This window comes from Mya arenaria, chromosome 1 (assembly GCF_026914265.1).
Source record: "Mya arenaria isolate MELC-2E11 chromosome 1, ASM2691426v1".
Taxonomy (NCBI): Eukaryota; Metazoa; Mollusca; class Bivalvia; order Myida; family Myidae; genus Mya; species Mya arenaria.
The window spans coordinates 22,696,381-22,711,260 of NC_069122.1; the positions used below are offsets into that span (position 1 = coordinate 22,696,381).

Here is a 14,880-nt window from a genome sequence, read left to right on the forward strand (position 1 = left end):
ATGAAGTGCTGTACAACAGTATGGAGGGCTTCCAGATATTTATCTCCTATACTGCAGGTAGTGAGGGAGTTACTGACCCATGAAGTGCTGTACAACAGTATAGAGGGCTTCCAGATATTTATCTCCTATACTGCAGGTAGTGATAGAGTTTCTGACCCCTGAGGTGCTGTACAACAGTATAGAGGGCTTCCAGATATTTATCTCCTATACTGCAGGAAGTGAGGGAGTTTCCAACCCATGAGGTGCTGTACAACAGTATTGAGGGCTTCCAGATATTTATCTCCTATACTGCAGGTAGTGAGGGAGTTACTGACCCATGAGGTGCTGTACAACAGTATAGAGGGCTTCCAGATATTTATCTCCTATACTGCAGGTAGTGAGGGAGTTTCTGACCCCTGAGGTGCTGTACAACAGTATAGAGGGCTTCCAGATATTTATCTCCTATACTGCAGGTAGTGAGGGAGTTTCCGACCCATGAGATGCCGTTCAACAGTATAGAGGGCTTCCAGATATTTATCTCCTATACTGCAGGTAGTGAGGGAGTTTCTGACCCCTGAGGTGATGGTCAACAGTATAGAGGGCTTCCAGATATTTATCTCCTATACTGCAGGTAGTGAGGGAGTTTCCGACCCCTGAGGTGATGGTCAACAGTATAGAGGGCTTCCAGATATTTATCTCCTATACTGCAGGTAGTGAGGGAGTTACTGACCCATGAAGTGCTGTACAACAGTATGGAGGGCTTCCAGATATTTATCTCCTATACTGCAGGTAGTGAGGGAGTTACTGACCCATGAAGTGCTGTACAACAGTATAGAGGGCTTCCAAATATTTATCTCCTATACTGCAGGAAGTGAGGGAGTTTCCAACCCATGAGGTGCTGTACAACAGTATTGAGGGCTTCCAGATATTTATCTCCTATACTGCAGGTAGTGAGGGAGTTACTGACCCATGAGGTGCTGTACAACCGTATAGAGGGCTTCCAGATATTTATCTCCTATACTGCAGATAGTAAGGGAGTTTCCAACCCATGAGGTGCTGTACAACAGTATAGAGGGCTTCCAGATATTTATCTCCTATACTGCAGGTAGTCAGGGAGTTACTGACCCATGAAGTGTCGTTCAACAGTATAGAGGGCTTCCAGATATTTATCTCCTATACTGCAGGTAGTGAGGGAGTTACTGACCCATGAGGTGCTGTACAACCGTATGGAGGGCTTCCAGATATTTATCTCCTATACTGCAAGTAGTGAGGGAGTTTCCGACCCCTGAGGTGATGGTCAACAGGGCTTCCAGATATTTATCTCCTATACTGCAGGTACTTCGGGAGTTTCTGCCCCCTGAGGTGATGGTCAACAGTATAGAGGGCTTCCAGATATTTATCTCCTATACTGCAGGTACTTCGAGAGTTTCTGCCCCCTGAGGTGATGGTCAACAGTATAGAGGGCTTCCAGATATTTATCTCCTATACTGCAGGTAGTGATGGAGTTACTGTCCCCTGAGGTGCTGTACAACAGTATAGAGGGCTTCCAGATATTTATCTCCTATACTGCAGGAAGTATGTGAGTTACTGACCCACGGGTACCGTTCAACAGTATAGAGGGCTTCCAGATATTTATCTCCTATACTGCAGGAAGTGAGGGAGTTACTGTCCCCTGAGGTGCTGTACAACAGTACAGAGGGCTTCCAGATATTTATCTCCTATACTGCAGGAAGTGAGGGAGTTACTGTCCCCTGAGGTGCTGTACAACAGTATAGAGGGCTTCCAGATATTTATCTCCTATACTGCAGGTAGTGAGGGAGTTACTGTCCCCTGAGGTGCTGTACAACAGTATAGAGGGCTTCCAGATATTTATCTCCTATACTGCAGGTAGTGAGGGAGTTACTGTCCCCTGAGGTGCTGTACAACAGTATAGAGGGCTTCCAGATATTTATCTCCTATACTGCAGATAGTGAGGGAGTTTCCAACCCATGAGGTGCTGTACAACAGTATTGAGGGCTTCCAGATATTTATCTCCTATACTGCAGATACAGTACACTCCACGCAGAACTACCACTTTCGGTTTTCCTTGGCGGATTTTCGTCATCGCGGACACGAAATCCAATTTATCGAAATCCGCTTTCCTCGACATTCTCACTCATTCACCCTCCGAGGCTGATCAGTGGACCGTATAATTACAATCGCCGCGTTACTCAGGAGTAAAAACACCGCCTAACTCGGAGGAAACCAATAAGAATCTTCTACTGTACATGTATCTGATTTTGTGTTATTTATTTGAATAGTGTTCTTTTATTATGATGTTTCAATATTTTTCAGACTTACTTGCACATAAAATGACTGGTAATCCTTGGATGGGGCAAAAATGCAATATATGTTGATGTCCATTTTTGACCCAGTTCCAATTATATCTTACTCATTTGACTTCCCTCAGTCCCAGTTTCTTTTAAAAAGTAATGTAAACATTCTGTTTGCTGCGTATATTAAATTAATTTCTCTTAACTGTTTTACATTTAAACCTGTAGTTTGATAAAAAAAAATCACAATAACAAACATGCCAGAAAACCAAAAGTAGTCTAAATTTAGTGCACAATATGTCTCTACGAGATTTGCATATCATGTGACTTCCACATTGTCAAAAACACTAGATTGCGTTTCATACTAATTATTTCTTATTATTATTATCTAAGAAGTAATGGTTCGATAATTTTTTAAACACAATATTCATACTAACACCGTAACTTTCATAAAATAGTTCAATTGAAAGCTGAATTATATTCATTTATAGTAGGAAATAGATGACGACAATATCTTCATACTGATGTAGATTAAATCGGCTATTTTTAAACCACAGAACATGAGTTACCTTCATAGTTTTTTAACGTCACAATTAACAATGCAATTAAAATATTATCTGGAATGCGGAAAAACAACTGATATGTATCACAAAAGAAATAGTGACAGGAAAAATATTCACACTTACATGTATGTTACTCAACACCTGCATTACTCCAATCCAATATAGTTCTCAACAACACAAAAGGAGTATGACGTAATAATGGTAAACAAACAAACATGTGGTGTTATATCTTAAATGTGTGGATATCAACAGGCAATAAACAAATATTAGTTGAAAGGTAAACTAAATACCGAACGAGATATAGATTTATTGTTTTATTATCCCCCGCCTATGAAATAGGGAGGGGGATATTGAAATGGCGTTGTCCGTCCGTCCTTCCGTCCGTCCTTCCTTCCGTCCGTCCGTCCGTCCGTCCGTCACCTGCGTTTTCTCAGTAACAAGCCGGTAGAATTTCATGAAACTTAAAATAAATATGAACCACTATACTGGAATGATGCCCGTCCAAAAAAAAATTTGATTGGTCAATTGTCCTTGGAGTTATTGCCCTTGATTTTTTGAAAAATGCACATTCACAGCCATTTCTCAGTCGCTAGCTGGCAGAATTTCATGAAACTTAAAATAAATATGAATTACTATACTGGGATGATGCCTCTTCATTTTTTTTTGGATTGGTCAATTGTACTTGGAGTTATTGCCCTTGATTTTTTAATTTTTTTTTTAATTTACAGCCATTACTCAGTAAATAGTTGGTAGAAATTCTTGAAACTTGAAATAAATATGAACCAACATACTGAGATGATGCCTGTTTTTTTTATATTTTGGATTGTGTAATTTCGAGTTATTTGCCCTTGATTTATTAAAAGATCCATGTTTGCAGCCTTTTCTATGCAACTAGCTGGTAGAATTTCATGACACTTGGAATAAATAAGAACCAACATACTGTGATGATGCCTGTCTATTTTTCTTTTGGATTGGTCAATTTTCCTTAGAGTTATTGCCCTTGATTTATTAAAAAATCATTGTTTGCAGCCGTTTCTCAGTAAAACCAATGTGCTTATCTTATTCTTTCTGAGATTTTTTTTAACCTTCAAGCACAAACAAGCCATCAAGCACAAACAAGCCATCGTTGGCAGGATATCTTTTCACTGAAAATGCTTGTTGAATATGTATTTTTTCTTTCTTTACGAGAAAAAATGATTTTTATAAACAAAATAACTGCCAATGTAATTATTTATTTTCAATAGTAGCATGGTAGTAGCAAAGCATACAACTTGGAGTTCCGCTTTGAACCAATAAACCCTCTGTGGAAAACGAGCAACTCGGCGGAACTTGGCGATTTTAGCGAGGAAAGCGGTTACGTACTCGGCGGATGTCCGCGATAAATTTAAAAAAAAAAAAAGTGACCGAGGAAAGTGGTAGTTCCGCGTGGAGTGTACTGTACTTCAGGAGTTTCTGACCCACGAGGTGACATTCAACAGTATAGAGGGCTTTCAGATATTTATTTCTTATACTGCTGGTACTATGGGACTTTCTGCCCCACAAGGTGCCTTTTAACTGTATAAGGTATGGAGGTCTCAAACATTTTCTATACTACAGGTACTGTGGGAGTTACTGACCCATGAGGTGCCATTCAATGGTATAGAGGGCTTCCAGGTTGCCTGGTTGGTGGTGGAGAGAGGAGAGGTACATTTATAATTGTACATAAATTGGCTAGATGAGGATTATAGAAAAACATTCTGCTTTTCGATTTATGTTCGTGGCAAAGTTTAAAGAAACTGATGAAACAAAGGTGAATTGAAAACATACTCTTGACAGTCAGAATCTTTTGTACCGTACATTTTAAACTCATGTTAAAGAAATATTGTCATAGCCTTGGTGTCTGCGTGTTTTTTTTTAACCTTTTAGCTCAAAAAACTGTCACAAGATATTCAAATGAAACTTGTTATGCATGTTGGTGGTGACAATATGTACATGTATAGTTAGGCCCATAACTCTTGCTCTAAATGTTGTCAAGTAATTCATCTTGTTCAACTTAAACAAAAGTTGAATAATGGCATTCACCTTCAATGTATATAATCAATAAAAAATACAATTTCTGATTTAAAACATTTTACGATTATATACCCAATCCACAAAGTGAAGTGTAGGCTATTCTTTATAGGAATCGCACATCATCATGTCTGTCGGTCCTAAGCTTCAAGGTCAAGGTCACTGCGCACCTCAGAACTTCGTGTGTTTTGCAGCTATATAAACCTTACTGATGATAGTGGTTCATGTCGGGTCCATTATTTTAATATTGATGGCAGGATTTCAAAAAAAGTTCACAGTAGTGAACACCAAAAGATGACGACATGTCACACCCAAGACCTGAATTGCTAGCCCCAAGTCAAGGCTACTGTGGGCCTCAGGACTTTGTGTCTTTCTATATGAACCTTCTTGATAAATGTGGTTCGTGTCGGGTCCATAATTTTATCATTTCATAATTATTTTGAGATAGTGACCATTATTAGATGATGTGTCACCCAAAGACCCAGATTGCTAGCTTCAAGATCAAGGCTACTTAAAACATAAGTGAGTTTTGTGATATTGGCCTTCCACTGAACATTGTCAGTTTTGCTTTATAAGTCTTATTGATGATAGTGGTTTGTGTCCGGTTCATGGCATGCATGGTTGAATTCCGAAATAATCTGGCATAAGTCACCACTGTAAGAAGATGCCACTTGGGTTCTTGAGCTTCAAGGTCAAGGTTCAAAGCCCATCACATGGCTAGGACTAGATCTTGTGGCAAATAAGAATTAATTTCCTTCACATAATCTTCCCCATTTTTACATTCGGATCAATGGTCAACATGATTTGATTTTAATTGCAAAAGTAAAGCAATAACATCCTGTTTCATATGGCTTTTGTTTTGGATGTCAGTTTTCACATCAGTTGTGAATTTTCTTGCATGAATTATGTATCAATTGCAGCGCCTAACCATCCCGAGCTCATGCCCGCCATGTTTTGCGAAGATCATGCACCAGTGTTGGGAGCTGGAGCCCAAACGACGGCCATCCTTTAGGCAGATTCTCAACAAACTGGATGTAATACTGGAGGATGGTACGAGATATAACATATAATGGACTTGACACGTCTGTTTATTTGACTTAATGAGTCTTTTCCATATAATGCAAACAATTAAGAGTGTAATAATGCAGATAAGTTCCAACTTGTTAAGTTCTTATAATATGAAATAATTATGCTTTCAATTAATTAAAATCAAATATTCCACTTAAACTGACACTAGTTTAGCTCGTCTGATTTTTGAAAGCTATTGTCATTAATTTGATTGCCGTCATTGTCGTTATCAGAGGCGTAGGTTAAGTTTTGTGTTTAGGTCACTTACATGGAAACTATCAAAGCTATCGCTTTCATGTAATACCCTTCTTCACAGTACCCTTAAGATGCTGAGTCTCACCTGTTTTTTTTTATTAAAAAACATACTTTCTTCAATTTTTGGGTGGATTGATTTTAATTTTTTTCATAGACAATAATTGGATAATGACTTCAATATGAGCAAGAATTTTCTGTCCAGCACATTTTCGTTACATCACTAATGGCTTGGTGTCCAACATTTATGAGTTATTCAAGATGTATTTTTTGCATATCTTATGTTCTATTAATAAAATATGGCACATAAGCTTCAAGATTTTGAAAGGACAATATAAAAACACCACATGGAAAGTAAATACAGCCATTTAGAAATTTCACATTGTTTGTGATGTAACAAGGACAATATGACAGAATGATGGCACTATCTGCTTTTATGTGCTGATTTCAAGTTTTTCTGTATTATCTAAACATTGCTGGCACTTAAGTGTTTATAGTGACCCCGTGCCAAAAAAGCTTTGCTAAAGCGTCGCAAAACGAAGCTAAAAGCTTCGCAAAACGATGTTAAAAGCATCGCAAAACGATGCGGTATTGGCCAAAAAAACGAAGCTTTAGGGAAGCTTTCGATTTGTTAAAAGCGCAGCTTTTTGGACAAAAAAGCGCAGCTCTTCGCAAAAGCTGTGTTTTTTGTTCGCAATAGCTGTGTTTTTTGTTTGAAAAAGCGCAGCTTTTGCGAAGCTTCTTCCTTTTTAGTTTGAAATAGCAAAGCTTTTGCGAAGCTTTGTGCGGTTTTGGCCAAACAGCGCTTCTATTCGCAAAAGCTGCGCTTTTTGCTTGAAATAGCGAAGCTTTTGCGAAGCTTTGTGCGATATTGGCCAAAAAGCGCAGCTATTCGCAAAAGCTGCGCTTTTTGCTTGAAATAGCGAAGCTTTGTGCGAAGCTTTGTGCGTTATAGGCCAAAGCTGCGCTTTTTGAGCCAATACAGCAAAAAGCACAGCTCTTCGCAAAAGCTGTGCTTTTTGTGGCAAAAAAACGCTGCTCTTCTCAAAAGCTGCTTTTTTTCCTCCAACCCTCTGAGGTTATTAAGTAATTGATAAACAACTAAAATAAGTATAAGATCAGAATATTATAAGAACTCACCAGTATTACATGTCATCTTTTACAAAACATCAAATGATTGGATTGTCATATTCCAAATCATGGTCCATGTTCATCTGATCTTATGATAGTTATATCATAAATTTAATATCATTAATTTATCCCTTTAATTGTCAATGGTTATTATTTGTGTAAATTCCTTTAAAAACATCCAACCCTGCTGAAATCCCAACAAAATGGCCCCCCTATTTCAAATTTGGTTCTGAGATTCTGATTGGTTGTTGTACAAATATGGCTTATCATGGGAATGGCTTATGAACAAAGCATTAAGATCTATGATGATAATATGTATAGAAATTAAAGTAATATGAATTCTGTGAATATTCAGTTGATTAATAACTGTTTATTTTGTAAGTGTATTATTTTGCATAATATTATAAAATATCCTTTTTTTATTTTGAATCATTTATTGATAATTCATTTATTCATCCATTCATTTAAAAGTAACTAATTAAGTAAATTAATTAATCAATTTATAAAATAATTAATTATTTATTCAATTATTTATTCAAATCTTCATTCATTCAATTATTTATTCAAATCTTCATTCATTTGTTCATTCATTCATTCATTCATTCATTCATTCATTCATTCATTCATTCATTCATTCATTCATTCATTCATTCATTCATTCATTCAATTATAATTCATTCATTCAATCTCTAATCAATCGACCAACCAATCAATCAATCCACCGGTTAATCAATCAATACATCAGTAAATTAATCAAACGTTTACATTGATTCATTATTTATGCAATTAATCAATCAATCAATCAATCAATCAACCAATCAATCATTCATCCATGTATTATTTTATTTTTAGATTCAACCCTTTTTTATCCATGTTTCATTCATTCATCAAGAGATTGAATACTTAATTCAATCAGGAATAGAATGTATTGATTCATTTGTTGAATGACAGAATATTTTTTTTATGTTATTGTGGATTTACACATTTATACACTAAAACAATTAAATAACTGCTGATAAAAGAAATTCTTAACTTGAACATGAATAATTGAGATGAAATGCAGAATTTTTAAAAGAAAAAATTCTTCAGCTATAATACGCTTAATACGCAAAAAAGTGCACCTACAAAGCAAAAGATCCAAAAAAATAAGCTTCGTCTTTGGTTTTAAAGCTTCGTCTTTGGTTGAAAAGCTTTGTCTTTTCCAATTAATATTGGCCATCTTAAATTTCAAAAAGACGAAGCTTTTATATTAAAGACGAAGCTTTTATATTAAAGACGAAGCTTTTGTTTAAGGAAAATAGGGCTTAAACAAAAAGACGAAGCTTTTTTTCAAAAGACGAAGGTTAAGCAAAGCTTTTTTACTAAAAGCGAACCTTTCATACTAAAAGCTAACCTTTCATACAAAAAGCGAACCTTTCATGAAAAAAACGCAGCTTTTGCGAAGCTTTTGAAAAAAGCGAAGAAAAAGCACAGCTTTTGCAAAGCTTTTAAAAAAAACGCAGCTTTTGAAAAAAAGCGCAGCTGCGCTTTTTATGAAGCTTCGTTTTTATTTGGCACAGGACTCAACTTTAATATGATTGCCATCAACATGAACAAGTGTTCATTTTCACTATAACCTTTCGGTGATGTAACTGGACTCAGTAAGTCTACATTAAATAAGATGTTATTTGGATAAGAAAGGCATAAACATGAAAATAACATGCCTCTTTATACCATTTCAATAAAATACAAATATTGAGAGATATAATTACAGTTATTTTGCTTTATTCTTTCCAAAACAACACCTTTAACTTTCCAAGGGATGTAACACTGGACACCAAATGGTCATTCACCATGACACTTGTGAAGCGAAATATCATACATGTTAATTTTTGTCGGACTTCAATTTACTTTACATACAGGAATACAGTGGAAATCATATGAAAGTAAAAACATAGGCTATTACACGTTCATTGAATATAAAATTTTACAAAACTTGGAAGAGCTTAACTGTAAACATGATTGAAATACTTATTTAAACGTCCATCAGTGTATGAACTACATTTGGGCTGTTCTAAGTGGGTGCAGTCCGAAGGACTTCACTGACACTCTGAGCCAATTACCTTGTTGGACATTAAAAATAATTAAGTAACATTTATATTTGGATATTCTGTTTTCTAAAAGAATTAAGTAAAGCCTTGAAATGTAGCATGAGCCCATCAATGTCCGAGGGTCAGTTAAAAATGTAACTGAGACGTTGCATGCATGGGACACTGTGTGTGAGTAACTTCGCGTCATCCTTGGTCAAACAATTAAAAACAATGACACAATGCGGGAAATTATCGTGAATATTCATTAATTGAATGAACTAAACCTGACACTATCTGAAAATGATTACTGTCATGCAGTAAAGAACCTGTGTTCATCGAAGGAAAATGTATTGTAATGTAAATCTTTTTACATGTAAAACCACATGTTATTGAATGTTAAATTTGTTTAATTATTTTTTTAAAATGTCCAGTTAAAATGATATAATGGTGTTTTTTTTAAATAATGTTCGGTTAATGATGTCCTGGATACACTGTTTGGATCTTTAACAAATCTTGATGAAACACAGACTGTTTTCCAGTTCTCATATCACTGAAGAAGTACATCTGAAAAAAAGAAACAAAAAATCCTTACTGCCTGCCCGTCTTAAGACAAACAATGTCCCAGGGTTATTTCAACAGATTGGTGGCAGAATCATGGACCAAATGATGTTATAGAATGAACTTACTTTGTGAGAATCCAATGTTAATAATTTAAAATTAGATCCAGAACATGCAATACATGTCTTTATCTTCTTATAAACAACATTCTAAAAACAGTACCTGTCAATTTATACAGAAGCCTGCACACATAATGATGTCAGGAAGAACACTGTTGCCCTGACATCCATGGCCACTGGACTCTAGAATAGAATCGGTGTCCAACATTCAGCATCAATAATATTTTCTGAAAATTCTCAATTTCAACAAATAAGCAGAAATCTGTAGATATTACATTAAGTTGGGTGTTATTTGTTACATATTAAGTCTACAAGTTTTAAAAGCCATATCCATAATTATTTTATGCAACTGTGTTGTTCTAAGATGTAACACTAACTGGAAAGTTCTTTGACTGAACTAACGATCTTAGTGTCAATGTTATGTCACAAATGAAACAGTAAACTACTTGTTCAGATATATTTAGAATTTATTTTAAATGCTTATAAGTGTAATGCTTCTTAAAGTTATTGCACATGAATGGGAATGCATACACACAGATGTTTTCTTGATTATTATACCAGATGTAATGAAGACAACTAAATTTGCATCTTTATTTACCGTCAAAGTTAAGTCTTTTCCGTCTTTTATCAATCTCAGATTTTTTATAAACATTTCTGTTGTTTTCATTTCAAGTGATAATATTTTACAAGTGTTTATTTAATCAATTGTGTTTAGTAACAAAAATAGCATAAACCATCTAAAAAAACAAAGTATCATTTCTCGGCGTTCGATACGTAAATAAGACACAATAGGGAAAATGGGCTGTCCAACTGTCTTCAACAATAACACGAACTCAAATAATTACATGAGCATGTAGACGGGTGAGAAATGTCCTGAAATGCACTCTTTTCCGCTAGAACACCAATTGTATCGGAAAGGTGTAATAGTTTGTCTCATAAAACAACTTTTTAACACTCAGTCGATGCGTTCGAGACGTAACACGATGAAAATACTCACACATGTTTGTTTTGACAGTCCTCCATTTTTTTCCAAAAATAGTCGAAGTCTCGAAGCGCCTCAATTTATGACGCTGATATCATATGTAAATAGAATAACAACACTGGGAATCCCCCATTTGCGCGCACCTGCTAAATCTAAGCCTTTACAGTGAAAGTTTACTTACGTAACATTTTGACGGAAAACGTGCCTGCCGATTTCGAATTAAAAATAAAGATACACCTTTGTTGAAAAAAACACAACGAATACGTTTCCTTTTTATTACAAAACCTTTGTTTTGATATTATTTCAATAAAATTAACCTTTTACGCACAACTGCTTGGTAGAATGGACCATCTCAGATTAGTTTCTTGCTCCTGTTTGATGTTTTTTGAATACATGCGTTTTTTGTTGCTGGGTGAAAAAGGCCTACATGAAAAAGTGCCTGGCAATTGTCCACAAAAATCTGACTTGTTTTTCGTTTTAAATATTAATCAAATTCAAGGAAATTCAAGGAAATAAATGAAAGACTCGAGACTGTCTCCCACATAAATGATCTTTTTAACCATGCATATAAGGGGAAATTCCGTTTGTTTGGGATGTAACAGGAATGTGCTGGACAGTGAATTCTTGCTCATATATCAAACTGGTATTTGAGTCACACATTTGGAAGGGTAGGGGGAGGGTGGGGGATATTTTAGAATTTTGGAATTCTTAAATTTTAGCTAGTCTGGTTTTTAGCTCTACTGGCCAAAGGCCAGAAGAGTTTATGCGATGGTAATGTGTACGTAGTGTGTGCGTCCGTGCGTTCGTGCGTCTGTGCGTCTGTAAACAATTGCTTGTGAAAATGATAGAGTGTTCAGTTGTTTATGAAACTTGTACAGTATCTAGATATTTATTAGAGCTCGGTTCCTTTCGAAAACCAGCCAGATCCGCCCATGCATGTCTAGATTATGGCCCTTGATAGTATTAAAAAAATGCTATTGTGTAAACAATTGGTTGTGAACACGATACAGTCTTCAGTTTTGATTCAATCTCGATGAAACTTGTACAGTATTTAGATATCCATTAGAGCTCGGTTCCTTTCAAAACCCAGCCAGATCCGCCCATGCATGCCTAGATTATGGCCCTTGATAGTATAAAAAAATGCTATTGTGTAAACACTAGCTTGTGAACATGATACAGTCTTCAGTTTTGATCTCGATGAAACTTGTACAGTATTTAGATATCCATTAGAGCTTAGTTCCTATTGAAAACCAGCCAGATCTGACCATGCATGCCTAGATTATGGGCCTTGAAAGTATTAAAAAATCAGTTCATCTGTAAACAATTGCTTGTGAACATGATACAGTCTTCAGTTCTGATTGTATCTCGATGAAACTTGTACAGTATTTAGATATCCATTAGAACTTGGTTCCTATTGAAAACCAGCCAGATCTGCCCATGCATGCCTGGATTTTGGGTCTTGAAAGTATAAAAAATGCTATTTTAAGCTATGTCTATTTTTAGCCAAGTCTACGTGAGGGAAGTCTATTTTTAGCCAAGTTTACATGGAAAGTCACAATTGTTCAAGTTATGCCCCTGGGGTCATTACTGCCCCCCCCCCCCCCCCCCCCCCCCCCCGCACGGCGATTGTACGCAAGGGACCAGTGCAGCAAATGCAAATGACCTCGGCGACATTGGCGGAGGCCCAGGGAAGAGTTCTCTTTTCTTTGTAAGGGACGGACTCCCCCCCCTTTAAATTGGGAAATATTAAAAACCTTTTTGTCTGAAACCACTATGCAAATCCTTGCTATTTTGAACAAGGCTTTATTTAGTGTTCCACTACGATGGTTGTTCAAATTATGCCCCTTGGGTCAAAACTGGCACTGCCCTGGGTGTCACAGTTTTCCTAGAGACTTATTTAAGAAATATTTTCAAAATCTTTTTGTTTCAAACCACAAGGCCCATACCTTTGATATTTGTTGTGGAGCATTATATGATGCAATTGAAACATTTGAAATAATGCCCCTTGGGCAAAAGCTGGCCTCACCCCCTTTTACTTAATTATTAACCCTTTTCCTCATGTCAAATCAGCCATATTAGGCCTGCCACTGCATGGCTTATCAGTACATTGATAACCAGTAGCCAATAGATAATAAGCCCCTATAAGTACCCCTACTGCATAGGAGATTATTGGAGAATATTGAAAAATTGCCCCCTATGCATTTCTAACTTATTTTTCTAGTATTTCTTTTGGTTTAATCAATTATATAGTTCAATATAAAGTTTGTAGGTAAATGAATTTCCAATCCAGTGGTATAATTTTTATTCTGTTGTCTAATAATAATAATAATAATAATAATAACTTTATTTAAAGAAGGTAACACATTAAGACATAGGCATCATATTATAAACAAACATAACACACGACTTATTTACAATGTGGCCTTCTGAAAGAACATACACACGCACACACACATAAATGCTTAGAATGAAAACGCAAGCATAAATTTATGTTATTTCAAAAGGGTACGTATTAAAATGTTATACGAAAACATAAAGAAACATGAATATAATACATTACTTATAAGATCAATGCCGAACAATACATCAATTTGTACCTAAAGGTTAACAAATCGTATCATTAAAATTTATTAACTGAGTAAGTAGGACAGTCACACATGTATTTAACACCTTAATCGAGATATATATAATGTAAAAACAATAGTCATGTCTAAATTATTTGGTTGAATATTTATAGAGAAACACAACTCCTGTGAAAAATTGAAGATGTTTCAATTGATTTCATATTATACTTTATTTCCATTGACACCTATGCATAACAACTTTAATATTTTATAGTATTTCTTTTGATTAAAATAATGTTAGAAATTCAAATAATGAATATAGTATTTGTAGTGTATTAAATTTCGAATCTAGTGATCATAGTTTAATCTAAAAAGGTTTTGACAATAAACAAATATTCAAATCACAGAAATCATGTATTGTTAAAAAATAAACACAATTTAATTGGGCAAACAACAAATTTTATTTCAGATTCATTGTTCTCATAAATAAAATTTGCATGTTCGTTGTTGAAAAATGGATTGAATAAAATAATTGTAAATATCAAAATAAAAGTCTGGGTCTGCTACTGGCAGTTTTAAAAACTTTGGGAACGTATGTTGCTCTCAATAAGCCGAACAACTCGAATTTTTAATAGTCAGAATCCTTATTTAAATTAAATTCAGTGATTCCGTAATAATATTATAATTAAAATCTGTCAACACAAGGCAATAAATCAAGGTCTAAAATGCATGGACAATTACGACAACATTCTTGTGTATTTATCGAGGTCGAGAGAACACGTGTTTTAACAGCTGTCAAACTGGGTCATATCACATATAATTTTATAATTATCCGTGTATTCACAACAAAATACTTACTTTGATTAACAGACGTAAGGGGACATTTTTATTACCAGATTAACATTCCATTTTTGGAAACAGAAGTGACAAATGACTGTGTTTATTCAAGCCAGATTCTTGTTTACTACATAGTAAATCAGCCATTTTGACACATTTCTAAACCATGACAGGTGACGTCATTAGCGTGTGATCAATAGGATATATTTATATGATATTAATTATTGGTAGTTTTAAATAGCTAGTGACGTGTATGGGTATTTTCCATTAAAAAAACGAGACAAGCACGCGTTAAGCATGCACTGTGAACTTTTAAGGCGTGTTTGACCTCTGTCTCTTTTAGTCGCGATTTTCTGAAAATCTTGAATAGTAACATCATCTTTTTTTATTATTTATA

General features: G+C 35.3%; 1 protein-coding gene across 1 annotated transcript in view; it reads left to right on the forward strand.

Annotated features, from left to right (window-relative positions):
- The window catches only part of LOC128229209 (uncharacterized), a 61,030-nt gene that overhangs the window by 11,065 nt on the left and 35,085 nt on the right, over positions 1 to 14,880 (forward strand). The window contains exons 9-10 of the mRNA XM_052940962.1: positions 4,451 to 4,537; positions 5,824 to 5,953. Of these exons, the coding sequence (XP_052796922.1) occupies positions 4,451 to 4,537; positions 5,824 to 5,953 (217 nt within the window). The remainder of the gene's footprint in view (positions 1 to 4,450; positions 4,538 to 5,823; positions 5,954 to 14,880) is intronic.